The sequence below is a fragment of the Psittacula echo genome, assembly GCF_963264785.1.
Source record: "Psittacula echo genome assembly, chromosome: 17".
In the NCBI taxonomy this organism is placed as follows: Eukaryota; Metazoa; Chordata; class Aves; order Psittaciformes; family Psittacidae; genus Psittacula; species Psittacula echo.
Genome location: NC_137753.1, coordinates 5586120 through 5614024, shown reverse-complemented (window position 1 = coordinate 5614024; position 27905 = coordinate 5586120). Strand labels below are relative to the sequence as shown.

General features: G+C 40.9%; 2 protein-coding genes across 6 annotated transcripts; both read left to right on the top strand.

The window, feature by feature from the left end:
• The first annotated feature begins 745 nt into the window (after positions 1-745).
• SDF4 (stromal cell derived factor 4) lies at positions 746-14072 on the top strand. The gene is made up of 7 exons (XM_080631304.1): positions 746-882; positions 1612-1976; positions 6439-6575; positions 7044-7157; positions 9316-9474; positions 10563-10738; positions 12268-14072. Exons 2-7 carry the CDS (start codon positions 1672-1674, stop codon positions 12442-12444), a joined length of 1068 nt encoding a protein of 355 aa, XP_080487430.1. The 5' UTR covers positions 746-882; positions 1612-1671; the 3' UTR covers positions 12445-14072.
• On the top strand, positions 12576-27905 carry TNFRSF4 (TNF receptor superfamily member 4). 5 transcript variants are annotated; one of them, XM_080631310.1, is made up of 7 exons: positions 12576-12706; positions 18924-19046; positions 19386-19487; positions 19920-19986; positions 20159-20388; positions 20689-20814; positions 21537-22764. In XM_080631310.1, the coding sequence occupies exons 2-7, from the start codon at positions 18932-18934 to the stop codon at positions 21605-21607; spliced, it is 711 nt and encodes a 236-aa protein (XP_080487436.1). In that variant the 5' UTR covers positions 12576-12706; positions 18924-18931; the 3' UTR covers positions 21608-22764. The 5 variants fall into 5 exon arrangements, with proteins under 5 accessions (XP_080487436.1, XP_080487435.1, XP_080487433.1 ...); XM_080631309.1 differs by lacking the exons at positions 12576-12706; positions 21537-22764 and adding exons at positions 16771-17037; positions 27790-27905; XM_080631307.1 differs by lacking the exon at positions 12576-12706 and adding an exon at positions 16771-17037.

The window sequence follows — 27905 nt, the reverse complement described above, 5'->3', positions numbered from 1 at the left end:
GAAAAGCGTCCTGACAGGGAATTATAACGTGTGGAGGAGTTCCGCTTTATTGTTAACTGAGGTAAGAAGGAGCATGATTTGCTGAGGTAGCTTTGGAGAGGATGTCTTCAGCACTGGAGCAGGTCCAGAGAAGGGCAGCAAAGCTGGTGAAGGGCCTGGAGCACGATGATGAGGAGCAGCTGAAGGAATTGGAGGAGTTTATGCTGGAGAAGGCTCAGGGAGGATCTTACTGCTTTCCTCAACTACCTGAAAGGAGGTTGTAGTGATGTGAGGTTGGTCTTTCCTCTCCAGTAACAAGTAATATACAAGAATATACGTCCTCAAGCTGCACCAGAGGAGGTTTAGATGGGAGCTGAGGAACAATTCTTGCCCCTAAGGGTGCTCAGGCATTGGAACAGGCTGCCCAGGGCAGGGCTGCAGTCACCGTCCCTGAAGTGTTAACACACCGTGTACACGAAGTCCTCAGTGCTATGGGTTAGTGGTGGCCTTGGCAGTGCTGCGAACGGTTAGACTTGATGATCTTCAAGGTCTTTTCCAACCCATTATGATTCTATGATTCTATGTGAGGAAGTGCGTTCAGCTCTTCAGCACTCAGCGACTTCTGACTGCCCTCCTCACCCAGCCCGCCATGAGGGAAAATGGCGGCTGCCCCGCCTCAGGGCGCTTCCTGCCCTGCTCCAAGATGGCCGCTCACCGCCCCTCACGCACGCGCGGCGTGCTGACGCAGTTCCCTCCCGGTCCCTCAGGCTGTGCTTGTTGGGCGGGAGCGGGCTTGGGGTCTTAGCGAGCGGAGCCGCCGGCGCTGTGAGGCTGGGACCGTTCCGTTGTGCTTCCCGGGGGCTGCTTCCCCCTCCTGCAGGAAAAGGGCACGCGGCCCTCTCGGTGAGTGCGTATCAGGCACCCCTTCTCCGTCTGTGGTTCCTGCCCGCCGGCCGGGTGGGTTTTCCCTGTCCCGGGGCTGGGCCTCGATAGCGTGGGGGTTTTGTGCTCCTCAGCGCTATATCGGGGGCCTGTCTCTGTGTCTGCTAACTGTTTTGTGGCAGAGATTTTCGCACGCCGGCAAGCAGGGCAGGACAGGTCCGCCCCTTTGGTTGCTTTTTCCTGCCGGCTGTTTCCTGTGTGTTTCCAGCTCCCCTTCCTGTGATGGTATTTGTAACCCTGTGTCTCTCAGACTTTCCAAATTCGTGGAATGGTTTGTGTTGGAAGGGAGCTTAAAGCGCATCCAGTTCCAACCCCCTGCCACGGGCAGGGACACCTTCCACTAGAGCAGCTTGCTCCAAGCCCTGTCCAACCTGGCATTTAACAGGGAAGAATTTCTTCCTTATGTTTAGTCCAAATCTCCACTCTATCAGTTTAAAGCCCACTTGTCCAATCCCTACAGGCCCTTGTCGAAAATCCCCTTCCATCTTTCTTGTAGTCCTCTGACAGAAGTTACAATTGTCCAGGCTGAAAACAAGCACAATTAATCTCTTGTTGCATATTTATTATTTAACAGGCTTTTTAATTCTTTCACAGCAAATGTGTGTATAGATTCTGGATTTTAGAAGTTTTATTAATGACATAATGTTCTAGAGTTTAATTTGCGTGTGCTTTTTCCCTTTTTGGTTTTAGGTCATTTAATCCATTCACAGAAATTTAACCAGCCAATACTTTGAATAACAAGAAAAAAAAATGTCAAGACAGGCCTTTCTCTGCAGTTTGGGATCTCTGTATTTGTCCCTTCTGTTTGTATTTCTCCTCATGGATGTTTATGCAAGGCCTGCAAATAATTCAGCCCTCAAAGAAAAGCTAGCTGACAGTAAAGATGAGAATGAGATCTTGCCCCCAGATCACTTGAACGGGGTCAAAATGGAGATGGATGGACACCTTAACAAGGAATTTCATCAAGAAGTTTTCCTAGGAAAAGAGATGGAAGAGTTTGAGGAAGACTCAGAACCCAGAAGAAATAGGAAGAAACTCATGGTCATCTTTTCCAAGTAAGTTTATGTGCGTTGCCATGAACAGTGCAGCCTCTTTCTCTGATTTCAAGTAAAATTTGCAGTTTTTTCTGTAGTATTCAAAACCTGTGATGATGAGGGGGAAAGCAGCATACTATAAGCACTGTGTTCTTGTTACTAAGGTATTAACATACCTGTGTAAACCATCCTCAGGAGTGAGAATGCAATGGTATGATAAAACATACTGATATATGGATGACAGTGTGGTAAATAAACTAACAGTTGCTTTCTGTTCATAAAACTTCCTAGTAGATGCTGAGTGTCTTAAAATGTCAGTGTTTGAATGAAGTACATGAAGGGTGAAAATAATTGTGCCTAACTGCATATACCAAGAATTCAGAAGTCGATGTGACAGTTTGCTGTGTGAAGTGTTGTTAACATTTAGGTCTTTAGAATTTAGAAAAGAGAATGAAGCATGAGAATAGAAAGATTAGATTTTTCTTTTTGTAGCCTTTTCAAAGCCTTTGTCCATATCTTTACTTGGTGTAAAAATACTTCTAGACATGAAAGCATTTTTTCTTTTAAAAAGCATTTCTTGTGCTAGGTAAGGTTTGTGTCTGCTGATGAACTGTCAGCTGCTTGGAGGTCACTTAATGGAATTGGAAATCAAAGTCAGTGCATACTTTTAGACAATAGGTGGCAGAATTTGCTTTATTTGCCTTTTTGCAATGGAGGATTAATTTTATTAGAACAGTTTCCATTACACTGGTGCTTTTAATGCTCATGATGGTGTGGGATGCCCTTATACTTGAAATCAAATGAGAAGGCTTAACAAAGCTTTTTTTCCTGCAAACTGTTCATTAACAGGGAAAAAATAATAATATTGGCGTTCTCCTGAATAAAGTTGCTAAATTGAACAGGCAAACCAGAGTGCCTTTCTTATATAGAACAGAATCCTTTATTACTGTGTCTGCTCTTCAGACCACTCACTTCATTGGTAGGATATATCCAAATATTAAGATTGTGCTCAGGTTTCATTTTCTTTATTGCTATATGTTTATTTGAAACACTCAACGGGTGGTTAGTGATTGTCATTTGCAAATTGCAAACTCCATTTCTGCCTCTGTTATGAAAGAGTCTTAAGCAGCTTAAAAGCAATTGGATTCAAGATCAACTTCATGCAGATACAATTACATTCCATCAGACAAGCAGATTAGAAATGTAGAAGAACATTCTGAGGAATTCACTTGCTTTCTAGACACACTCTTAAAGGCTGAAAAGAGAAATAGTGTGAATGTATATGGAAAGCTAGTAAGTCTAAATTTGTCTTCATTGATATAGCTTAAATCAGCCTGGAATCTGTGGGTTCTCTTGTGTTACTGTATGGTGTAGTTTGGCTTGTGAAGGTGGGTGTTGATAGCAAGGGAGGAGGAAGGATATTGAAAGCAATCAGGTGTGTTTATGGTGATGCTGATTTTGCTAAATCAATGGCATTGGGTACTAGGCTTCAGTTTGGTGCTTCTGAGGGTCACAATTTGTAAATTAAATTGCATGTACTGAACTAAACTAATAAAGTGAACAAGTCTGTAATGTGTGTGCTTTCTGCAAGGGTGTGTTTGTGGTGATGGAGTTACCTCTGAGTCTGAAGGTTGCATATCCTTCTGTCAGTTGCATTTTGCTGATGTTTTCAGCTACTGAGCAGCAGTCTAGTGGTGATTTAAAAATGAAGAGCTTTGTGTTCATCAGGACATAGGCTTGAATAGCTTTCTGCTTACTACTGCGGTGTACAGAGTTTTTTGGTTTTAATTCCCCTTGTTTGAAAGTCATAAACTTAGTCTTTCCTAAAGCAGAACTCCTTCTGAATCCCCCAATGCTTGTAAGTGTAACTCTGATAGACTCCACAGCTGGGACTGTTTGTGTTTGGACTGCAAGGAGAGAGTGGTTTGGGTAATATCCATGCCCTCTTTCTTAATTCCATTTTGCCTCGTAGTCTACCACAGCATTTATTTCTACTGGTATGCATTCTGTCTGTGGTGCAAAGGTGGTGGTAATGACAGCCAATGTTGGACAATAGCAGGTAGAATAAAGAATGAAGTGATGTTTTAAGTATTCCTGTTTTAATATTTTTGGTTTAGATTACAGATTTGTGTTGCTCAGTTAAAAACCTGTTTATGCTTTATGCCATTGGAAGCTTTTAAGTGATGTGTGCATCCTGATTTGTGTTTTTCCTAACCCACACATTTAAATGTACATCTAATACATTTTGCACACCTACACCGTCTGAAGTAGAGCTTTGCTTTGTTTTCTGTTCTTAAAAAATTTCTGGATCTGTGTTTCATTATTTGGATGAAACAAACCAATTCTAAAGTGATATGCATTAGATACTCAAGGAAATTGATATCTTTAGTCCTCTGGGTAAGAACACTGCCTTCCTGCTCCCCCCAGTATGTTGTATATTGGCAAGATATCCTTGCTTGGACTCCTCTTGTTTTCTTGAACTTAAATTCTTTCCTGCCAGTACTTGTTCTTTGCATTTTTTTTAAGGAGCACATTAGAATGTACCACTCATTGATCACATCCTTTGTGTGCTCAGGCCTGTCTGCCTTAGAAGACTGATTGCCCATCTCAGTGTTAAAATCAGTTTTCCATGACTTCCCAGTATGAGATTGTTCAGCCACATGTCATTATCTAAGCTTGTCATTATTAGTGGAAACATGTTCAGTAGCCTGTTCTGAATGAGATGGTTACCTGAGGAAGCATGGCCAGTCTTTTGTTTTTATTGCCTTAGGTGGTAACCTTGCAGCAGGACCACATCTTATATTTCATACAGTCATAAATATTCTTCTTGGAAGCAGAAGTGAATGCCTTTTAGTTCATGAAAATCTGAATCACTGGAGACTTCTTGTGCTCTCTGGTAGCAGAACAAAGGTGTACTTTCATGACCTAGAAGAGCAATAAATGGGATGTTTCTTACCTTTGTCACCAGTTACAATGTCATTTATATGGAAAGTACAGTTAGAGAGTAGTGAGTTTGATAGCTTTGATCTAAGGAAACTAGAATGTGAAATGTTGCAGGAGAAATGCTTTGTTTTCCCTGCTCATTTTTGATGGTACCTGTTCCATGTCCCATCCCACATTTATTCACCTGTACGTGCAGGGTGATGTGAGTGAAGTGTGACCATTTTACTGGTCTTGTCATACTGAAAAGTTGCTAATAATGAATGTGCTCATATGTGTGAGGAAATATGTGATACAATATTTAAACCCACTCATTCTTTATTTATTCTTAGAGCTAAATATTGTAGAAGATTAGAGTTGTTATTTGGCTTAAGCTTTTAACATTTAGTTGACATTTAAAGGGAAATCACATTTAGTAACTTAAATTTCAATGATAACACTTCATCACTGCTAAGACAGCAATTCAAACAGATAAAAAAGCCGAAGTTAAGCTGGTTTTTTTGTGTGTGTGTGCGTTTGTCTTTTTTTTCTCTCTTCTTTTGTGTGTGTGTTTATGGTGGTTTGTTGTTCTTATTGAGCAAGAGTGGTTTTTGTGTGCTCTAAGTAGAATCTTGCCTCCTAAGTGTTAGTGATGGCTTTTTGATTTTAAATGATGTATTGTTTCAGAATAAATACTTAATGATATGCTCAGAAAAAACAGACCTTTAAAGTGGCATGTTATGTTTTTGTGTTTGGTCTTCAACTGTGATTTGTATGTTATTTCACTTTAATGAAATAACCATTAATGGAATTGCTGGTATGGCAGTGCATCTGAATACAATAAATACAATGGATTGTCCGATTGGATGTTTACTGATAATTTAGTCAGGTAGAAAAAGTTTAGTTCCGTAGCTTGAAGTATTAAACAGTTTGGAAGTCCTTGCACTATATTTTCATAGAATCACAGAATACCAGGTTGGAAGGGACCTTAAGGATTGCCTGGTCCATCCTTTCTTGGCACAAGTACCATTTTTCTTAATTTAATGGTTGTTGCAGTTGTCATCTAGGCAGACACAGGGAGGCAGCTCTTGGAAGATAAAGGTAAAAAGGACTTGGAAAGATAAATTGAGATAATGTTAGAGAAGAAATTTTTCAGTCATGACAGTCTGCAGCAGCTGGCAGTTGGCAATTCTGAACTAATACAAAATAAACTAATTTTGATGTATTTCTGGTTTCCTGTACTTCAGAAATTTAGTGAAAAACCTAATATTGAAATGAGTTAACTTACACCAAAGTGAAGTATGGCTGAATGCTTTTCTCTGGGTAGTAACCTAGGTGTTGTAATTACTTAAGTTTAATTATGGTATAAAGGGCTAACTTGCTACTTGTACATTCTTTGAACTATGGAGTAAACACCTTCTCAGAGAGGGTTTATAAATACACTCTTTTCTGTAGCAACCTATGTTATTGTTGAATAAAGCAAATAAGTTACAATCTAAAAATCCATTACATCTTTGCCCCCATCAATCTCCAAATCTAAATCTTGTTTGCTATTCATCCGTAGGGTGGATATAAATAATGATAAAAAGATAGGTGCCAAAGAGATGCAGCGTTGGATCATGGAAAAGACAGATGAACACTTCCAGGAAGCTGTGGAAGAGAATAAAATGCACTTCCGAGCTGTGGACCCTGATGGTGATGGTAAGATAAATGATTTCCTCCATCTCCTGATGACATCTTCAGTCTCCTGCTAGTAGCCAAACCTGCTCTTCAGATGTGCTATGACAAAATGCAAGTTCTTTTGGTCTGCATGTAATCATGAGGTTTGATTCCTACACAAGACAATAAAGCAAAGAAGTAACGTGCTCCAGTCAGAGTGGTAGTTCTGTGTTGACTGCTGTGTTATTTCACTTGTGGTCATAGGAAGTTGTGACTCTGCCAGGAATGGGGTAAGGATGGTGACAAAAATAGCTTATTTTCACAAGGCCTGTGTGGTCTAAAGAAACATAAAAGTATGATAGGTGATAATTTTCATATTGCCATTCATAAAGCTTAATGTGATGGTTAGAGAGCTGAGCCAAAAGAATTTAGCACCTACTATTTTAAGTGATAAGAAAGTTTGTTGTTAAGCGTGTGATACCATGTCTGAGATACGGCTTTTTCTTACAGGCCATGTGTCCTGGGATGAATATAAAATTAAATTTTTGGCAAGCAAAGGCTTTAATGAAAAAGAGATTGCAGAGAAGATCAAAAACAATGAAGAGTTGAAAATAGATGAAGAAAGTAAGTGCAGAGCGTTGGTGTGTGTTTTTCTTTTACATTCCTAAAACCTGAATGTCAAAACTGTTCTTAAAATGAGATGAATATTTCATTATTCTGCTTGTACACAAGTACAGACTGTGTAAATCATTACACAGAAACACTAAATTTCTTTCCAACTCAAATCTGCCTTCCCAACACTCTTGATCTAAATACTTAACACTAAAAAAAATTAGTTGCTTAATTGCTACTGCCTGTTTGAATAGTTTTTAGGTAGTTACATTTAAGAGTCTGCTAAAATTTGTCAGACCTGTGTTGTCTGTGGACCTTTACATTGTTAATTGAGGAACTAGGACCCTTCTTGCTCCAAATGAAAGGGAGCTGCTATAAAGAATTCCTGTTCTAAAATTGAGAAGGGGTGTATGTATTACCAGTGTTATGTTTAAATAGGTGAGGGCTTAGGCACTGCAAAGCATACTGGAACAGCAGAAGGTTGCCTAGCAGTTATTTCATCTGAGTTCTCTTTATAGAGATTGATTCTTTAGGTTAGTGGGATTGTTTCTTCCTTATTACTTCTGAAACTTTCAATAGAATCTGGCTTGGCATAAACTTGGCAACAAGAGAGTAATCTCCATGCTCCGCCATCTAAAAGGGTTTAAACTTACTGTTAAGTACAGCACACAGCCTTAGCCTTTCCTTGCAGGAATTAGTCATTTTAAAGTGGGTTATGTTGTTATATTTTCCATTTATCAAAAAAGCAACTAAAATGCAAATGGGCCTTTGAGTTTTGCAGGGAAAACACCTGTGCAGCGTATTCTATGGCAGTGTGGTTAACTACAGTTTACAGGCATGCTCATCAGATTAAAGATTTGCTGAATAAGGGAAATGGGTACATAATCATCTTTCTACTTAGGTAGCCAGCCTTGTTTGGGAAAGTCACATTAGTTATCTACTGTTTCCTGAGGAGGATAGGCACAACTTGTTTTCATACTATACTGCAATGTAAAGATACTTTTGTTTTGGCCTGTATAATAAAAAAGAACAACTTGTGGACCTTAAGGTATGTTCTGAGTCCTGCTCAGAAGCATGCTACAGTTTGGATGCCAGGGCAAAACTAGGGACATAACTTCATTTAACTTAGGGTTAAGTAAAGGTTTCAGTGATAACTGACAGTGGCGTTTCATTTAAGGCTGAGAAGGAAAGGTAGGCAAAGGGAGACTGACTTGTGACTTCTGACGTTTGGGGCTGGCTTCACTGGAAGACCATAAGCAAGTGATTTGTTTATTCCGTGGTTACTGTGTCCTTGATGTAACTAAAACTTGCCTGTCACAAGCTTGCCCTAAGATTCATATTCAGGCTCTGAAGGTTTTCTTTACTCTTCACAAGAAAACATTCACTGAAGACTTAACTCTTCATTGCAACTGTATTATTGCAATTAGTAGTGTAACTCAGCAACCAAGAGCATACAGGAGCTATTTAAGATAGTTTATTAAAGTAATAAAAAAAGTTTGTATGAAGACTATAGTCTTTCAAACTGTGTTTTTAAGACCTGTGAGCAGCAATTGCTTCAGCTTTGTGTTTGTTAGTGTATTTTGCAGATAAGCAGCGTGTGCTACAGGCAGTATTTTTTCCACTGTGTCATTTAGAAAATGCCTGCACCAGAAAAAGAATACCCTGCACAGGTGTTTTTTCCTTGTTTAGTTATGTTCAGGACCATTAGGTACACATAATATAGAAAAAATGTAGAAAACAAAGATGTTTTGTTCAGAAGAAAGGTACTACTGGTATTCAGCAGGCGAAAGTTTTCTGTTGGTAATGGGCTTCAAAGTATGAAAATAAGAAAGGAGAGCAAGATGGATTATTCATAACCCCTACCAGAACCAGCTAACAGTACTGGTAGGATGATACTTTTTACTTGATATGCTGAGTTTTGATGCAGGTGTAGTTAAATCTTTGGTTTCGTCCCCTGATTTCAGTTTGGTTGTTTTTTAGGACCTTTCCTAGCACAAACTAGACTAAACTAATTGCATTTTGTTTTCCTGCTTTCCCTGAGTGTTGAGCTGTAAAATAACTGGTCCATAGGTCATCCTTGCTTAAACAATTGAGTGTCAGAGGAAGGTATATTTTAAGAACTTTAAGTGGATTGAACATGATAGCTTTAATCTTCTTCTTACATTTCTAGCACAGGAAGTTTTAGATAACCTGAAGGATCGGTGGTACCAAGCTGACAACCCACCTCCTGATCTGATGTTGAATGAAGAAGAGTTCTTGTCATTTCTCCATCCAGAGCATAGTAGGGGAATGCTGAAGTTCATGGTAAAAGAAATCATCCGAGATTTGGGTATGCCATTTCAAGACAGCTTTCTTGGGAGTTGTTTAATTGCAAACCATTTTATTGGGTAGGTGTTAGGTCATTGCACTGTCATGGGTCTATCTGCAATTTTGGCATATCTTGTGTGCTCTGTTCTACGTACTTTGTAATGTGGTGAGTAAGAAAACCAAACTGTTAATGCTGGCATCTTTGGAGTTGTTTGTGCTTCTGTCAAGACTAGACTCTGGTTGTTAAAGAACAGCACAATATTTATTGTATATTAGAAAGATACACTTGAGTTCTTCTACAAAGAAGTTCAGCTGGCACTGTGTCTCACTGAAGTGCTGCTGCACTGGAAGGTCACTGTAGCAATAGTAGAAAAGGTTTTATAAGTAGTAACATACTATAAAATGCATTGATGTGAGTGTTCCATGAGGAACAGTTATAGTTTCGTACTTACCCAGCCCAGCAACTGAGTAAGAATCGGGATGTACAGTCCTGAAAGTGAAAAGTAATGGTTGAAGTTCCTAAGAAAACAGTATTTTTTTCCTTCAATTCATAAGTATTGGCACACTTTTTTTTTCTATTGAGTCACTAGTGATGCATATTTAAACTGCTAGAACACCTGGAGTAAACAAAAAGAGAGCTATGACTTTGCTGGTTGTTAGCTTCAAAAATATGAAGAGTTTCCAGTGATACGTATGTGAAGCGCACAGCCAAAACAACTCCAGTATAGTCATTTGTGAGGGGTAATTTATGTGAATGTTAATGCGAGGGGAGACTGGATACACCTGCAAGAAATATCTGTTGCGTAGACTGTAGATTAAAAAAGAAAAAGGCTCTACTTGCCACCTGGTGTGTCCTTCAGTCCAGAAAACCTCTTATTGATTTGTATATTCATATATATTTTAGCCTTCTAAAACGTTGTATGTGTACCATAATAGAGAGAGGTTTTGGCTATCCAAAGCTATAAATGGTAACTATTCTCTGCTACAGTCAGGGTTGTGGACTGCTGGAACCAGGCAGACTGTACCAGTGAGATCTCAGACAGGAAAGAATTTCTCATTTTAGTGGGCATTCGGCAGACACTTTTCAGTTCCTCTGTACTTCTGTTGTAGATCAAGACGGAGATAAGAAGCTCACCCTTTCAGAGTTCATTTCATTGCCTGTTGGTACTGTAGAGAACCAGCAAGCTCAAGATATTGATGATGACTGGGTAAAAGATAGGAGAAAGGAATTTGAGGAGGTGATTGATGCCAATCACGATGGTATTGTCACAATGGAAGAGCTGGAGGTAAGTCTTCCTCAAACAGTTCTAGTGCTTTTAAAGCCAACAGCAGGGTTTAAAATGCAGGATTGAAACTGTTTTAGAGAATATGGAGTCCAAAAATATTTGAATTAACAGTACAGTGTGTGTGTGTCTGCTACTACTTTGGATTATAGTAGTGTTCTATAGTGCTTGCAGATAGTGTTGTTGCACTTTTTGTTAAAGCAGAGGGGAAGTTTTCCTATCCTAACTGTTATTCACAGGTATGCTTTTAGGGTTTTTTTTTTTTGTCACAGAGACACTTGTATGGGTATGGAGCATATGAAAGCAAGTCACAACCTTCATTAGGTGCCCTGGTTAATGGGCAGTGAGTCATACTTTCAGTTGCAAAAGGAGTAACTGGCAACTTATGTATTAAAGAAAACAACCCCAGAATAAACCAGAAAAGCCCCAGTGACCAGCAAACCTTGGGGCCCAGGAGCCTAGAAAATAGCAGAGATCTCTTTCAGAGTATTTTTCTTTTTTAGAACCCTTTCTTCTATTAATTCTGTCTGCAGAAGAGTCTATGAAACAACACAAAATACTTTGCACCCTGTAGTTCTGGCAGTTTTGTGGCCAATGGAGGAGGTTCGTGATTCACTTCTGGATTTTTCCCTTTCCGGCTGCAGGAATGTACTTTGAGTAGCAGAATTCATACTGCAGCATAGGCAGGTGAAAGGAGAACCTCTCAAATGTTCATCTTCTCCCTGAGACAGGGTGAATGTTGAAGGTCATAAGCTCAGGATGCAAATAATGTGGGTATGAACATAGTGGTAGTATGGATAAACAGTTATTTTGTATCATAGACAATGTTAATAACCTTTTAATGGATAATTTTCTTCTAAAAGTAGCCATTTTATCTGTGAAGTCTTTGTATACGTGTACGCACATAGACACACGCTCTTACTTATGTCATGTCTGGAAAGAACTGAAAATGATTTGAAGTCTTTTACATCATGAGCTAAAGTGCACTGCTTGGAAACTATTAATCTGTTTCAGGTTAGGTAAAGGAGCAGAATGCTTTGTTTCTGATACTTGACCTCAGAATGTCTGCCTGAGGGTTTAAAATGAAGCAAGAAAGTTTTAAATACAACATCATTCTAAGAACATATGTAAGAAACAAGAAAATACATCTGTATTGATCATGCAGATTATAGTGTGCCACTTTTTCATTTTGAATTGGTACTTCTTCACAAAACCCCACCAGATTTGATAGTGAGTTCAGTTTGCAACCAGTACATCAAAGATATTTTTATTGTAGACACTGACATAGGCTGTGAGAAAATCTGGATTTCTGTTAGAACAGCCCAGGGAGCAATGAATGGAAAAATAGCAAAGAGAATAGAAGTAAGACGGTTAAAAAGCTGTGCTACCACTTTTTTCCATGACTTATGTTCCCTTTGGGATGGCTTAGTTGGTCTCATAATTGCTGAAGCTTATCTAGAGCTAAGGTTCATCATTCTGATGTGTAGGAATGTGTGCTTAGTCATTGACAATCGTTTTCTTATTTGTTTTAGGAATATATGGATCCTATGAATGAATACAATGCCCTAAATGAAGCGAAGCAAATGATAGCAGTAGCAGATGAAAATCAAAACCATCACTTAGAGCTGGAAGAGATCCTGAAATACAGCGAGTACTTCACAGGCAGCAAGCTTATGGACTATGCACGTAATGTCCATGAGGAGTTCTGATCCTGCTCACTTTTCCAGAGCTCTGAAGCACTTTCTTGTTTTCGAAAAAATAAAACCACAGGAAAAAGAGAAAAGAAATCCAACTCCCAAACAGACAAAGTTACTTTGCTGCTATCTGTGTTATATGCCTACAGTGTGTTGTCCTAGACTAAAACATAGTCCGTCCGTACATAAGATCTACAGCGCTGTTGCCTTCGGTATGAGGGAAGAAAATCTGTCCATAAATGATGGGGCAGGTCCTGGACTACATGAGTTCACCCTGGTTTGTACAGTTAATCCAGCTGAAGTTTCAACTGCTTTTGGTTAATCATGTTTGGTGGAGGCTTAAATATTTAACTCTTCTTGTTGCCCTCATAGCTGCTGATCCATGGAAATCACAAATAACACTGAGAGATGCTGGCTTTGGTAAAGGCGATTGTGGTTCACATATGTGTGTTCTGATCTCGTGAGAGTATCCATGCGTAGACTGATGGGCTAGGATTTTTCTCAGTGTGTCTCAGCCTACTTACGTATTGTTGAGGATTTAATACTTAATATTTAATAAGTTCTCCCTCCATTGCTAAACTATTTCTAGGAGCTGTGGGGAAGAACTTATTTTAAATGTTGGAGAGAAGCTCTTCTGCTTCTGGTTGAAAAGGAAAACTGGTTTTATAGTGTGGCAGGATTTGTGTTTGTGACTACACTGAGAATGTGGGAAAACAGCTTATGTCTTTAAAACTCAGATTTCATTCTAAAATGAAGCAATGTGGAAGGTTTCTTTGTGGACTTAAAGACGTTGGAGAGAGTAGTAGGATTCCCTTAGGTATATGGTTACTACTTAACCGAAATTCATTGTTAAACCTAGTAAACTTACTTGCCTCTGTCCAAACGAATGATGCTGATGAACTCGTGAATGATAAAGCTGGCAGAAATACAGGCTTTGCTTTTGAACTGCTCCCGCCAGAGCAATGTACAGTCAGTGCTTGGGAAGCTTTTTAATCTGTCTGGTTTTGGGTAATCTCTGAAAGCATCTTGCAACACAAGGGTCATATCCACTACTGTCTAAAACAGAAAATGTATTTTTATTCTGGTTCCATCTTTACTGTAACAACCCTTCTTTCAGAAGGGTTGCCTGAAAATCCAAGTGAGATGTTATATTTGATTAAATTTATTCTCTTAATATAATGTAAATATAAGTATTGCTGTCTGTTTCTATTTCACTATTCCCTCTCTTTTTTTTTTTATTGGATTTTTTTTGTTATTTTTGTGAAATGGCTTGTATCAAGAGTCTTTTTATATACTTCTATCTTTTTCTCATTAAATACTTTTCTCTGTGCTTTGGAAATGGTGCTGGGTTTAGGTTTGTCAGTGAATAGGAAAACCTGGAATTCTCCAGAGTACAAAATAAGACTTTTGAAAGAACTGGAAGATTGGGATAAATGGGATAACTTCAGCTGATAACCTCGTGTTAAAATGAGCTTAGAGCATCTGCCATGTAAGTCAGCCTCTGCTCCTGTCCACCCCTGTTAGGAGCACTCCACATGCATTTGATTGCAGGTTAGTGAGATTTTCATATAGACAGCCCCATGTCTAAAAATGTGATGCTTAATACAAATCATAGGGAGGGCTGGTTTAGATTGACTGGCAAAAGGTCTAGCTTTTGCTTTGCTGTTATTTATAAAGCCTTAGTTAAAATATGCTGTGACCTGCACTTCAAACTAAACAAAATGAAACATGTGAACATAGTTTTGCAAGTGTTTTGTTCACAATCTAGTCAAGTCAAAGGTTTTAGCAATATTGGTTGATAGTTGTATAAATGTCTGGGCTGCATCCTTGTGTTATACGCTAGTTGTTTGTACAATTCAATTAGTTAGATATAATTTGAATGGACAAGTTCCATCTTGTCACACTTGCTGCTCAGAAAGCAAGTTCCAATTTGCAGCTTAAATAGGAGGAACTTTGTCAGTAGAGGCAAGGATTATGCATACACAGTCTTAATCTTCTGATAATATGAGCATGGAACCCCTTGGAAAATACAAGGTACCACAGTGTTTAGCTAGCAACTACAAAAATACTGAAGTATGTAGTGTTGTTGCAGCTGATAAATCTGAAACTTGAGGAATAGCTGCCAAACTCCCCCATTTTTAGTGTATACATGGAGTTCTGCACCTTAACGTGTTTTGTTTTTCTCTGCCAGAGATCAGGATTACATCTTAACTAACAGCTGTAAGGATAAAGTGGACTGCATGGTGAGATTTGGAGGTACATGAAATTTATTCCTGTCTTAGAAATTCAGACTATTCCAGGTTGTCTATAGATTTATTTTTAAAGAACCTTCAAATGCATATGTGCACTCAGTCTTTCTCAGATTCTGGTGGGTCCTTTCCCATTGGAAAACCCTTACTTGCCTGTAATCCTTAAGGAATCCAGTGGCTTTCTCTTTAGAGCCTTTTTTTAAGGACTGCGTTTGAGTTTCGTGCTCTTTGGTTGTGTACATGAAGAAAGATAATCTGCCTATTCTTAATAAGACTTGATATGTGAGTGCTGTGATCTCATGGACAAAATTTCATCTTTAAGCTTGTATAGAATAGCTAGAATAAGTATCTATAGTAAAAAAAAATACACTTAACAGTAAATAAAAGCAGAAAAGGGTCTTATGTCTGACCCATAGCATGGCTCAAGTCACTACTATGATGCTCTTTTCTACAACCAAACTAGCTGCATCAAGGCTCTTTTTTGAGAGCAGCCTGTGGTACACATGATCCCTCTGAGAATGCCAGGCAGCATTTGGGGGGGGTTAATTTGCTTTAGTGAAAATCCAGCCAAGGGGCGTGCTAGATGTGAAATGCTGTGCGATAATCACTGTGTCCTCTCCCTGTCTTACTTGAATAGTACTGCCACATAAAGGGATCTGGCAATATCAAGCTTGGTAACACTTAATGATGCCATACATAAAGGTTGAATTCTGAAGATGGATTTATTCAATGAGCATTTAATTTGTATTTAAGTATCCCTAACAAAAATTTCAGTGCTTGATCATGACTGCTCTAGTGTTTTGGGAGCTTTCAGTTTAAATGTGCACAGGTTTTTAACCTTACCTTGTTTGTGAACATCATAGCAGTTTGCATTTTCAGGTTCTAATTCAGTAAGTCAGTAATTATTCACTAGGTAAAGTCTGAAAGAGAGTTGGAGGGAGGAAATCTGGTTAAATATTGCTGAGGGAATGATTTGAGTAATGAGGTATAAACCCACTTAAATGGCATTGAGTGTAATCCTGCAGTGGGAAGAGTGGGTCTGGCTGTGTTTAACTTATGTAAATAAACCATCTTTGATCACTGCAGGATGTCTTGTTAACGTGGGCCTTTGCTTAGAAGTTGCTCATGTCTCTTAGAACTAGAAGACGTAAAATTCAGATGTGAGATCAATAAGATCAAATGAGTAAAATTCTAATAGTGAGCCTGGAAAGATTAAACCCCCTAGTTCAAAGTGTGATCACTACTTTCTTCATGTGCTTGTGGTAGGTGAGGGCAGGACTACATTGCTGGTGTGCTCTTTAGCCTCCTCCTTTGCTGGCCTATTGGTGGCTCGCACAGCTGGATGGAGAAGCCTCCTGGGGTTTGTATTCCAGAGTTAACAGGCTTCTGTGGAACAAAATAGACATCAGAAGTAGCTGGTATGTGAATATACCCTTTGCCGTCATACAGCACACCTCTGCTGGAGCCTTTAATTCCATGGGAGGAAATAGTGGGGGAAGCACAAAGTCTCCGTTTTGGAGTCGGAGCTTCCTTTTCTTTAGTGGCAATGCAGGGTGTCTGATACTGAGTTGAAAAGGAGACTGTAAATGCTTCTTCTCTGTAGCTTTTGCTAGCTCCTGAGGGCAGTATCAAGATGACTGACAATTTGTGATTCCACATTCTTCCTGAGAAGCGAAACAACAGAGTATGGGCAACGTTGGTTTTTTATGCAGCAGTGAAAGTCACAGGTCTACCGTTAAGTGTGAGAGCAAAGGGAGCGAATCTGTGCTTTGCCTTTTAAGGAGGAAGCCCATGTGGGCTCTGTTTCATTTTACCTATGGCTTTCATCTGTGAAGGTTTTCAGGCATTACCTCTGTATTGCTTTAATACTCCTCTTTACAGTCACATGGATCATCTCTTCAGCTCTCGTGGCATTCAAGGCTTGTGTTTAATTCTGTTCTATGTAGAGAGGTATGTACCTGGCTGAAGGCTCTCTGTTTTAAAGCTACGAGTAGAAACTCTATTCACCATATTGTCTTTTTGCCTATGCATATTTTAGTTGTGAACTGCCAAAAATAGGTAGGGGAGGGGTGGGAGTGGGAAAAAGGATGGGGGCGTGGAACATAAGCTGGGAATTTCCGAGCAACTGACATATGAACTTGTTCTGATCACCAGTGGGTTAGAATCACTTCTCCCAAGAGTTTGCAGCTATCAGAGTTTAGCTGGGACAATAGTATTATGGGAGCTGTAAGATTTTACTCCCATTTTTCTACTGTTTGGTTCTTGCTGCTGACAGTCACTATTAGCCACTGCTTGGGATTGAAATGCAAAGAACATCAATATCCTTTTCGTGACAAATGCTGCAAGGAGTGTGCCCCTGGTAAGTGATTTTCACTGGATGTTGCTTATACTTGCTCAATATAATAGCTATCAGTTAATAAAATACAACTTGATGGAAATACCATTCAGATGTAGGAAGCATAACATGGAGAAAAAGCATTTGATGAGGAGACTTTCAATCACTCAAGACTGACAAAGATTATTTTCATAACATACTAAATTTAGGAACCCTCCTTTTTGGAAGAGCTACATGTTCTTTAACTTCTTTTGTGTGACCCTGCTTCCTTAATGTGTCAGTCTTGTGCATTTTATTGTGGGAGTATTAGCTGATGGTAGCATTTAAGTTGGTGTCTTTTACCTATTGCATAAAGAAGCTCAGAAATCTTGTATAATGGAGAACTTTAGGTAGGTAGTTCTGTTGCTGCAGACATTTTGAAGCTTTCTTTTGAAGCAAAGTTTATGCTACATAAGACTTGGTGGGTTTTCAAATAAAAAATATGCTTGATTCATAGCAGAGATTAGGAAAGCATAACTTGACAGGAGATGTGAGCTTCTACCTTTCTTGTAGAAACTGAACAAGGCTGAATTTTGGGGGTTGCATGGTATTTCCCCACAATCTGAGTATCTCTGAAGGCAGTACAGTATTAAGAAGCACAAATGCAAAATGTCAAACCTCAAATACTTAAATAGTTGGGATTTCATTATAGAGATGACTTGGTGATGAAGAATTACAACAGTTAACAGGTAATACTGCTTTTGGGCGACAGTCCCCTTAACAGAAGGGAGTACTTGTAGTACTGTCAGTGTTGACTGTGTTAAAAGGGTACATGTACGTGCCTAGAGGGGGTGTAGATTGTGTCTGTTAGCGAATCTGCTGCTGTTGGGGAAACGTGTCTTCATAGATCGTGTAGAGAATAAAGATATAGAAGTGTATTATATATATTTTAGTCACTAAAAACCTCCTGTGTTTTGCCACTGATAGTACTCACTAAAACACGGAGAGAAATAGAGTGAGCAAGAGACTTCATGCTCATTGTTACCTGCAGAATGGGGAAATGGAGAACCAAAATGAAAGGAAAGGTCTGTGAGAATAAGGATGTATTTAAGCTTAACTGTAAAACACCAAGTAATTAAAGCTGTCTGTCATTCCTGCATGGAGAGAAGCTAGTGAGATAGAAGGAACATACTTCACACCTTTTCCAGACTCCACTGATAACTTGCTGTTTCAGTTTGGGCACACAGACCTTGTCATCCTAGCACATTAACCTGAACCTCTGTGTAAGTACTGAGTATCATTCAGGTTGGAAGTTGTTGGTGCAAGCTCTCAGAGCTCATTTCTAAATGCCTCTTATGATACATATACTGTCTGGAATGGTAACAAATGCCTTGCATTGTGTCTTGCTGTTCATGAAATAGAGGTAGTAACATCTTCGATATTGTTAGGTGCCAATACAGATCAAAATATAACCACATTCTTTCGTGCCTAATGGGCTTTCAGAATGTCAGCAGGAGCTTCTCCAACCATTTATTTGTGGCTGCTTCACTAATGAATTTTAACTGCAAACCTGAGCAGTCCATTGCCATCTTTTGTACCTGTTTTGGGATTACTTTGGGTTGAATTGCATGATTTATCTTGCAAGGGAAGGTAGGGTTTGTCGTAAAGCCATTGTATTACATTGGAGATCAGGCATATTTCTATGCCAAAAGCCTGTCATCAGGCCCTTCTGGCCCCTTTTAGCTGCTTAATTTGCAGTGATGCAATGGGTCAAAACTTTTGGGGATTCCAGCATATCTAAATCTGCTGAATGTTTTCAGCCAGAGTTGTAAGTGGAACTGTTACTTTCTGGACGCTCTTCTATTCTAATGCAGGAAAACGAAGAGGGTTTCCTTCAGCTAGTAATCAGTGCTTCCTTGCCCTTGTTTTAGGTGAAGAAATGAGCCACCGCTGCACTACAAAAACAGACACAGTCTGTGTCCCCTGTAAAGATGAATACTTCAGTAGTGAGCACAACCTTGAGTTCTGCCGCGTTTGTACAATCTGCAACACCAGTAAGTCAGCTTAAGTAAGGCACTCGATTTTGGGGTTTGGGAAGGCAATCAGGTTTTCATATGCTTTCTTTCGTTTGCATGCTCCTCAAAGGCTCATGGTGCCATAAAGCCTGTCACTTGAGACAACCAAGTCCAGAACTGGGTTATGGTTTCAATAGCTGATTGTAGAGCCTTCAGAGAGAAGTAGGCTTGTACTGCCTGAAGACTGGTGTCTTCAGAATTGTTAATAAACTATTCTCTGCAGTTGTTTCTGCACACAACAGATAGATACTGAATAATTCTGTTATTTAATTCCTTAACTTCTTGTTTCTCAGTTGCCCTTTATTCCATTGTTGCTAGGAAAGGGGAGTGTGGAAGTGAAGAAGTGTGAGAAGACCTCTGACAGAATTTGCAAGTGTGTGGCAGGTTATATGCCAGATGCCAGAGACAAGCTAAGAAGTGGTAAGTTAGTGGTGTGTCAGACTCCAAACTCTTTCTCCCACTTAAGATAAGAAGGTTGTTATTTCTGATGTAAAAGCTATTGTCATTTGTCTCATTGGTATCTCCACATGAGTGTTACAGCAGGGTGGTTGTGCAGACTATTGCTCTGTGATTCCTGAGCTGTCAGAAATCTTAATGCTCTCCTTGTTAATATCCATAATCAGTCAGTAGAGATAACAGGAAACCTTGCCCATTGCAGACTAAAATGAACCACTGAGCGTGTTATGATACATCTGACTCAGTGGCTATAGATTTTAGAGGCTATGTGGGTTTTCTTGGATCTGGTCTATAAGCTAGACTACTAGTATAAGCTATTAGTGTAGTTACTGTGTAGCTGTCATACAATTATGTTGATAACTGACCTCAAATTCTGCCTCTTTCTCTTTTTTCTAGAATGCTTACCATGTCCTGAAGGGTTTTACTCCATAGGGGGTTATGAGAAGTGTCAACCTTGGACTAAGTACGTATCACTGATCCAGTATGTTCAGAGCAACGTTTTATGTTTACTTTCATAGACTTCCAGTTTATTTCTATAGCAGTTGATGCCCAAATCACGGTGTGTAGAGTAAACCTGCATTAAAGTCATTACTGCAACTGTTTGAAAATGACACTGATTTATTTTACATCTTTAGCTGCAGCCTTCTTGGGAAAAAGACTCTTCGACCAGGGACAAAAACAGATGATGCAGTTTGCAGCAGCCAGATCACACAGGCAGCTACCTCTCAGAGTACAACACCTGCTTTGAACCTTTCCACCACACACCACAAGAATAGTACATCAACTGCAGTGTTCTCACCATCCAGACCCAGCCTGATTCCTTCCATTTGTTCGGATACAAACAGCCCCATGGAGACTAACTGGGGTAAGGAGAGGGAATGACCAAGTGTAGTCTCTCTATTACTAGAGCTTGCCAGGAATTTAATGGAAATGAAACCACACTCTTTCTCAGAGGCTATATCTGTATTTTATACAGTCTTCAGTGAGACACAGACAGGTTTTCATGTTACTTCCCAGTCAGCTTGGCAGCTGGGATTTTGTGTAGGCTGTGTGGTTCAGGGGTACTTTTAGACATCTAGGTTCCTTTTGAATCTGGGAAGCCATGGAAACTCCAGTCAGAGCCATGAATCTTTCTTAATGTGATGTTCTTCTGTTTTTCTTACAGGGTCTGTATCACTTGTCCTTATTTGTCTGATACTGCTCATGGTGAGTGGAATGTCCATCCTCCTGTTGATTATCCAAGCAGCTAAAAAGGATACCAAGAGGAGGCCTCATAGAAACAACCATAAAGGTGAGTTTCTTTTTATGTGGAAAAATGTATAGGAAAGAGAATAATCAGGGCCCTCTGAACTTTGCTAATTGTTTCAGTCATAATGAAGTCTACCTGGCCAAGTAGCACAGTGGCATCCAACAGTAGTTGATCCTCTATGTAGTCCTTATGCACTGAATGTCAAAGTGTTTCAAATTTGTGTTCTTATAGAGCACAGATTCCCTTGCTCGTTGCCATGCAGAAGGATTCTCTCTCTCTTTTTAACTCTTCCCAGCTTTCTAAGCTAGCCCTTAGTCCCTGCAAACATGGTGTAATGCTTTTGTGCAGGAAATTCTATTCAGTACAGAGAGGATCCAGAATCAACAGACTTTAGAAGAGTGTATTGTGAAATCTTTTGCTGACATAGAAGTGAACTGTCTTAAAGTATCTCCTGAACACAGAAGAAAGGTTTGACTGAGAAGAGCTGACCTCTATATTCAGAATCAAGCGGCAGTTTAGCTCTTGAGTCAGCCCACAGCTGCCTCGTGTTCCATTCATAGAGTAATGATAAAGTGTATTTTCACTGTTCCTGACACTTGATGTTTCCTAGCCCTGACTGGAAAGGCAGGCACTGACCCAAATGTCATCTGTAGGTGCCTCATCATCCATGAAACTAGGAAAGTCCCTAGCTTCTCTTTTCCTGTCCTTTCTGCTCTGTACACTTATTTATTGTATTTTATGTTTTATTATTACCTGTCTTTCAGCAGAAAACAGCTTTCGGCTTCCTGTCCAGGAAGAACAAATTGACTTCAATTCTAGTCTCATCAAAAACTGACTCCGAGTTCTGTTACTGTTTCCCCGCGTTTCTGAGCTGATGAATTGTAGTAACACATGATGTGTCAGAGTTCTGTGGCTGGATGTGGAGGGGGTGTAGCTGTTTAGTTGTACTTCAGTTCCTGTGGGGCTCATTGAGTGCTCCATTTGGTGTTAGGAGCCATGGGAGTAGCTGTTCTTGGTGGAATGATGTGATTCTTTTGAGCAGATCCTGTGAATAGCATCCCTATTGCCATGACTGAGTGGCTATAGTCCTCTGTGCATTTCTAGCCAGTTCTGTATATAAGGATAGGGAATTGTCTTTGAATTGAATAAAGTGTTGAGGAAGCTGTAAAGCTGATCCTTGAGCAGACAGAGAACAGGGAAAGCCAAAGACCTGCCTTATGACTGAGTTTGTATCTTGTCTTACAGCTCTGAGATGCTTAAACAGAGTCTGTCTTTTCTCAGTACAGGTATCTGCAGTGTTTCAGTTTGGTTCCCAAATGAACTTTCCTTACGTTAGGTGAAGAATCTCCCCTGATGAACCTAGCCAGCTTCCTTTTTGCTCCCATTTCTTCAGGTTATTTCTTCTTGGTCAAGTGGAGTAGCACCACAATCCTGGTGCTAGCTGTTGAGTGACTATTGAGAGATGGCTGCTCAATGCCACTTCTTTCTTCCCTGCATTTCTTCAAACACCCATTGAGAAAATGTCATGTTAACATATTGAGCAGCATCCCCACTGTCAGCCCAACAAATGGAATTACTCATGATCACCAAGTAGCTCCAGATCTCCAAGTGTTTGGAAATCTCCATGGAGATCTTCATGTGTGTACAAAGTAGAATATGTGGATCGCCAGAAGGCAAAGGGATGGTAATTTTTGATGAGAACATTGGTAGTGGAAATTTGTTCAAAATAAGAGGAAAGGCAGAGTACTCATTGAATACAGGTGTTTTATATACACAGGACCAAAGCATATGCCAAAATATGCAGCAGAAAATGTATTCAAGAATACAACTGGTGTCTACAAACATGTTGTTAAACATATGTATTCTTATATGTTATACATATGGTATACTTAGCAATGATTTCGTTTTTTGAAGTGCATATACAATGTATATAAACATTTGTATTATATACAAAGTGTGATAGTGACTTCTTGAAATAAATTGTAGTACCAGCTAGAAGTGCATGTTTGTGTATGATTGGAGAGTACAAATGAGCAAAAAGTTACTACACTGTGTATAATTCTGGTGTGGGCAAGTCAGTCCAGTGGCTTAGCAGGGTTTGAGTTCCATGCTGCCTTTAGAATGCTATATGTAGTAGTTTTCTCTGTAATCTGGCCAGGCAGCAGAGCTGAATGTTGCTGGGATGTTCAAGATGATAATGCTCCGCCCCTTTGTAACACAGAGCCCCTGTAGTGAATGTAGAGATCTTTGAAAGTGTACTGTGTCATAGAATCATAGACTAGTTAGGGTTGGAAAGGACCTTAAGATCATCCACTTCCAACCCCCCTGCCATGGGCAGGGACACCCCACACTAAACCATGGCACCCAAGGCCTCATCCAACCTGGCCTTGATCACCGCCAGGGACGGAGCATTCACAACCTCCCTGGGCAACCCATTCCAGTGCCTCACCACCCTGACAGTAAAGAACTTCCTCCTTATATCCAATCTAAACTTCCCCTGTTTAAGTTTGAACCCATTACCCCTTGTCCTGTCACTACAGTCCCTGATGAAGAGTCCATCCCCAGCATCCTTGTAGGCCCCCTTCAGATACTGGAAGCTGCTCTGAGGTCTCTGCGCAGCTTCTCTTCTCCAGGCTGAACAGCCCCAACTTTCTCAGCCTATCTTCATATGGGAGGTGCTCCAGTCCCCTCATCATCCTCATGTCCTCCTCTGGACTTGTTCCAACAGTTCCATGTCCTTTTTATGTTGAGGACACCAGAACTGCACAAATACTCCAAGTGAGGTCTCACAAGAGCAGAATAGAGGGGCAGGATCACCTCCTTTGACCTGCTGGTCACGCTCCTCTTGATGCAGCCCAGGATACGGTTGCTTTCTGGGCTGCGAGCACACACTGCAGCCGGCTCATGTTCATTCTCTCATCGACCAACACCCCCAAGTCCTTCTCCACAGGGCTGCTCTGAATCTCTTCTCTGCCCAACCTGTAGCTGTGCCTGGGATTGCTCCAACCCAGGTGTAGGACCTTGCACTTGGCATGGTTAAACTTCATAAGGTTGGCATCAGCCCACCTCACAAGTGTGTCAAGGTCCCTCTGGATGGCATCCCTTCCCTCCGGCGTGTCAACCGAACCACACAGCTTGGTGTCATTGGCAAACTTGCTGAGGGCGCACTCAATCCCACTGTCCATGTCACCGACAAAGATGTTGAACAAGACGAGTCCCAACACTGATCCCTGAGGGACACCACTCGTTACCGGTCTCCAGCCGGACATCGAGCCATTGACCACAACTCTTTGTGTGCTGCCATCCAGCCAGTTCTTTATCCACCGAGTGGTTCACCCATCAAATTGATGTCTCCCCAATTTAGAGACAAGGATGTCGTGTGGGACAGTGTCGAAGGCTTTGCACAAGTCCAGGTAGATGATATCAACTGCTCTGCTCCTGTCCATCAGTTCTGTAGCCCCATCATAGAAGGCCACCAAATTGGTCAGGCAGGATTTCCCCTTAGTGAAGCCATGCTGGCTGTCACCAAGCACCTCCTTGTTTTTCATGTGCCTTAGCATGCCTTCCAGGAGAATCTGCTCCAAGAGTTTGCCAGGCACAGAGGTGAGACTGACTGCTCTGTAATTCCCTGGGTCATCCATTTTTCCCTTCTTGAAGATGGGGGTTACATTTCCCTTTTTCCAGTCGTTGGGAACTTCACCTGACTGCCATGATTTTTCAAATATGATGGCCAGTGGCTTAGCAACTTCATTTGCCAGCTAAATGAATGTCCTTAATGCTGTCATCTTGCAGTGAGTTGGATGGCAACGTGCAGTGGATAATTCAGAGAGATGCATTCCAGGGAACACCCAGCTCATTCTCAGAAATGGTGCTTATCAGGTTTGTAGGCTGCACTTCAGAGACCATAAAGCTCATGTTATGCTCGTAAGTGAGCAAGGTGCAGATAACTACTGAGCCACCTGAGGCTGGGGGTTATGTGATGTAAATGCAGCCCACAGGAACAGATGAGCTGTTGGCAGCAGAGCTCCTCTGTGGTGTGGGTTTATCAGCTCATTCCAAGAATCTCACTTGTTTCCTGCCCTCTGGCTCAGCTGCACAGGAAGATGTCTGAGTGCACTGTGTTCTTGTGCCTCCCTACCACCTCATCAGGAAATTGGGAGATTTCCTGCAAACCAGGGCACGGGTTCCCTCTGGCTGAAGCAGGCACTGTTACTGGCCCTGGAAACACGCAGCAGAGGCAGGGTAGCTGAGACACATTGCATTGTTCATCAGCCTTTGGGAAATGGGCAAACAGTGCAGTGTGGCTTGATCCTGTGACAGCAAGTCATCCCAGGCTGGAATTGCTGGCTTTTGTGCTACTGGGAGCCAGGCTGTGCTGCTGTAGAACTGCATCCAGTCCCCGTGTGAAGATGTATAATCCTGTCAGAAGAGTTGAACCATAATAACACTTGATAGGATTGGAGGCATTACGATTTAATTATTTTTGAGGATGTGGGTGCTGGTAGATTGCAGGTTTAAATAAACTAATGTAGATATTTCACCCTACATAAAGGAATAACGGTGTTGATTTAATTGCCATGCTCAGACTTGTTACTCTTCTGTGCAAAACTTCTTGGAGTTTTTGCTCCGATTCTCCCTAAAATGGCAGCAAGCAGTTAAAAATAGGCAGAGAATCTTGAACAGTGTTGTGCTGTTTTCTGCCCACACTTGCCTTCCTACTTGCCACATATTAAACTTTCCCTTCTCAAAGGTCTGTGCCCATGTCATGACGTAAGTTCCAGGTTTTAAGCCATTCAGGTTTCCACTTTTCAGGCACTTGAGAGAGACACAAAATTGTGCAGCTTCATCTAAGCTGATAAAGATAGGGCTGTACTGGAAACATTTGGGAGTGTAGTGCAGTAAGCTTGAGGTGTCAGTTCTTCTTTTATTCTGCAAACCAATGGTAACTCTGGTTTTACTGTGACCTGTGCTGGTAATGTGAATACTTGGTGGTATGGGAATTAAATGCATCTTGGTTGCCATAGAGCCTGATTCAGGTCGCTTAAGCACGTGCCAAACTGTCTGCATGAATGTTGTTGACAAATTTGGGCCGCTGATGGTTTTAAGAACCATCCTTAAAACTGACTGATAATTCCATTTGTATTTCTGGGTGAGGATAACACCATTTATTTCCTGAATAACTTCTTTTCAACTGCACCAGCTATGAGTTTACAGGCCCCAGGGCCAGCCCCTTACAGTGTCTCCTTGGAATTACTTGGAGACAGATGGCCAGCAATGAAGTGGGAGGAAACCCAAACAAAAACCCCAACCCCTATAGTCTTCAGGATTTCTAGCTACAGTATTTTTTCTCTTACCTGTGAGGCTATCACATATGGCTGCCTGGAGTTTTAAAAAGGCTATTTGTTCAACGTGGAGGTTTGGTTTCCTCATTGCTTTGCTGCATTCAGTTTTGGAAAAGGATTAAGACAAGAGCAGATGGTATTTGAGAGCCATAGTGGGGAAAAATACATAAATGAGCTGGGTTTGGAGTTGTTGAACACTCCTTTCAGACTGCACGTATGGTAGTTAGCATGTATTTCATGTTTCAGTAGTTATTACAGTTAAAAAGACAAACCACAGGTCTGTAAGTCTGTGCTTTTTATGTTCGTTTCCTCCTTGGTCTTTTTTGGCTTTTTGGTTTTCCTCTGCAAATACATGGCAAGTTTCTTCTACTGTGACTAGCCCAGATCTTTCATCTCCTGCATTTTCTCTTCACATTCTCCTGTGGCTTAGAAGCTCATCAAAGTGACTCAGATTTGCCATGAGAGACTTAGAAAGATCACAGCCACTGACAGGCATCATGCCTGGTGTGAAGCTGGTAAGGAAATACACAGGTTGTTCCATCAGGGAGTTGGTGGTTTTGCCATTGTCTGGTTTGGTTCCCATCTCTCAAATGTCAGTTATACTGCTGCCTGGCCCCTGTGCCACTGAGGTTGTCTGCGAGGAGTCACCATTTTGGCAGCCAAGCTCTGCAAACAGCTAAGAGGTGACTGAGCCTCATTCAACAGACCAAGGCAGAGCTGCCAAGTGCATGGTGCAGCATCCTTAGCACTGCTTGGAGAAGGATCCAGGCCTCCTTGCAAAGCCCTCACTGTTTCAGGGTGAGAATGGCTTGCCTTGGGAGCCCACATGTGGCACTGCATGAATGACCCATGTCTTTGCCATGTTGTTTGACTGTTGTGGTCCCAGCCCTACCTGTGCAGGTTTGCAGGGCAGTAGTTCTCCCTGTGTGCCAAAAGAGGGCAGGTTGAGGGACTGCAGATGCTCTATGGGCGCACAGGGTAGGCAAAACCTCAAGTCTGGCCTAAAGGTCAGCACATAACTTTGTCTTCTAGTTTCAGGCTGCAGGTAAATCATTGTCCTTAAGGGGTTTTGTACCCCAGTCTTTCGATAGTCCTATGTGAGCTGTCAGTGTTTATGTGGTACTATTCAGGACAGCTGATGTCCTCGTGCACCAGCCTCGCCACGTGCCTGTTGTAGTACCAAACTGCACCCCTGGTGTGGCAGATCATGGTGTGTAACTCTTCTAGGTGTCATGATAAAGATTGAGTAATCTTTTAAGTAAAGACTGAGTGACAGTTGTTTCTCAAGAGCATAGACAAGTTTTGTACAACAGAACATGAATCTTGTAGCTAGCAATGGAGTCTTCTGTAAGCAGCATGAAAATGATTTGCAAGCTGGAGCTTACAAGGCAGTTTATGCATCAGTTTACCAAATATCATTAGTCATTCAGAAATTACACAGAATTCATGTGAACCTGTTGCTAGTAGAACTGCATGGCTCCTTTGGTCACCCATTATGGGTAATCAGCAAAATCTCAGTGTCAGGAAACCAAATCTTCTCTCTGGTAACAAAGCTCTCTCATGAATGACGCTGAGTCTGAGGAGTGTCAGTAAAGCCACTGGACTTGTGTGAATTAATGATTTGTTTTGGGAAATGGTTATGCTCTTTTTGTCTTTATTTTGTTCTTTTCAAAAGGTTGGTAACTGGGACAGACAAACTGATGGCTTCAGTTGCTCCAAGCAAAAAGGGAACTGAAATGAGGCGATGTGCGTAATGTTCAGCTCATGGCTGGATGTCCTTAAGGTGGGCAA

What these genes read in the sequence shown, in the direction of transcription:
- SDF4 (XM_080631304.1), top strand. Translation starts at nt 1,672, where the DNA reads ATGTCAAGACAGGCCTTTCTCTGCAGTTTGGGATCTCTGTATTTGTCC. An exon ending in GTTGAAAATAGATGAAGAAA is followed by an intron (nt 7,158 to 9,315) that starts GTAAGTGCAGAG and finishes TTACATTTCTAG; the next exon opens with CACAGGAAGTTTTAGATAAC. An exon ending in TCACAATGGAAGAGCTGGAG is followed by an intron (nt 10,739 to 12,267) that starts GTAAGTCTTCCT and finishes TATTTGTTTTAG; the next exon opens with GAATATATGGATCCTATGAA.
- TNFRSF4 (XM_080631307.1), top strand. Translation starts at nt 16,896, where the DNA reads ATGGGAGCTGTAAGATTTTACTCCCATTTTTCTACTGTTTGGTTCTTG. An exon ending in TTGTACAATCTGCAACACCA is followed by an intron (nt 19,047 to 19,385) that starts GTAAGTCAGCTT and finishes CATTGTTGCTAG; the next exon opens with GAAAGGGGAGTGTGGAAGTG. An exon ending in CAGAGACAAGCTAAGAAGTG is followed by an intron (nt 19,488 to 19,919) that starts GTAAGTTAGTGG and finishes TCTTTTTTCTAG; the next exon opens with AATGCTTACCATGTCCTGAA.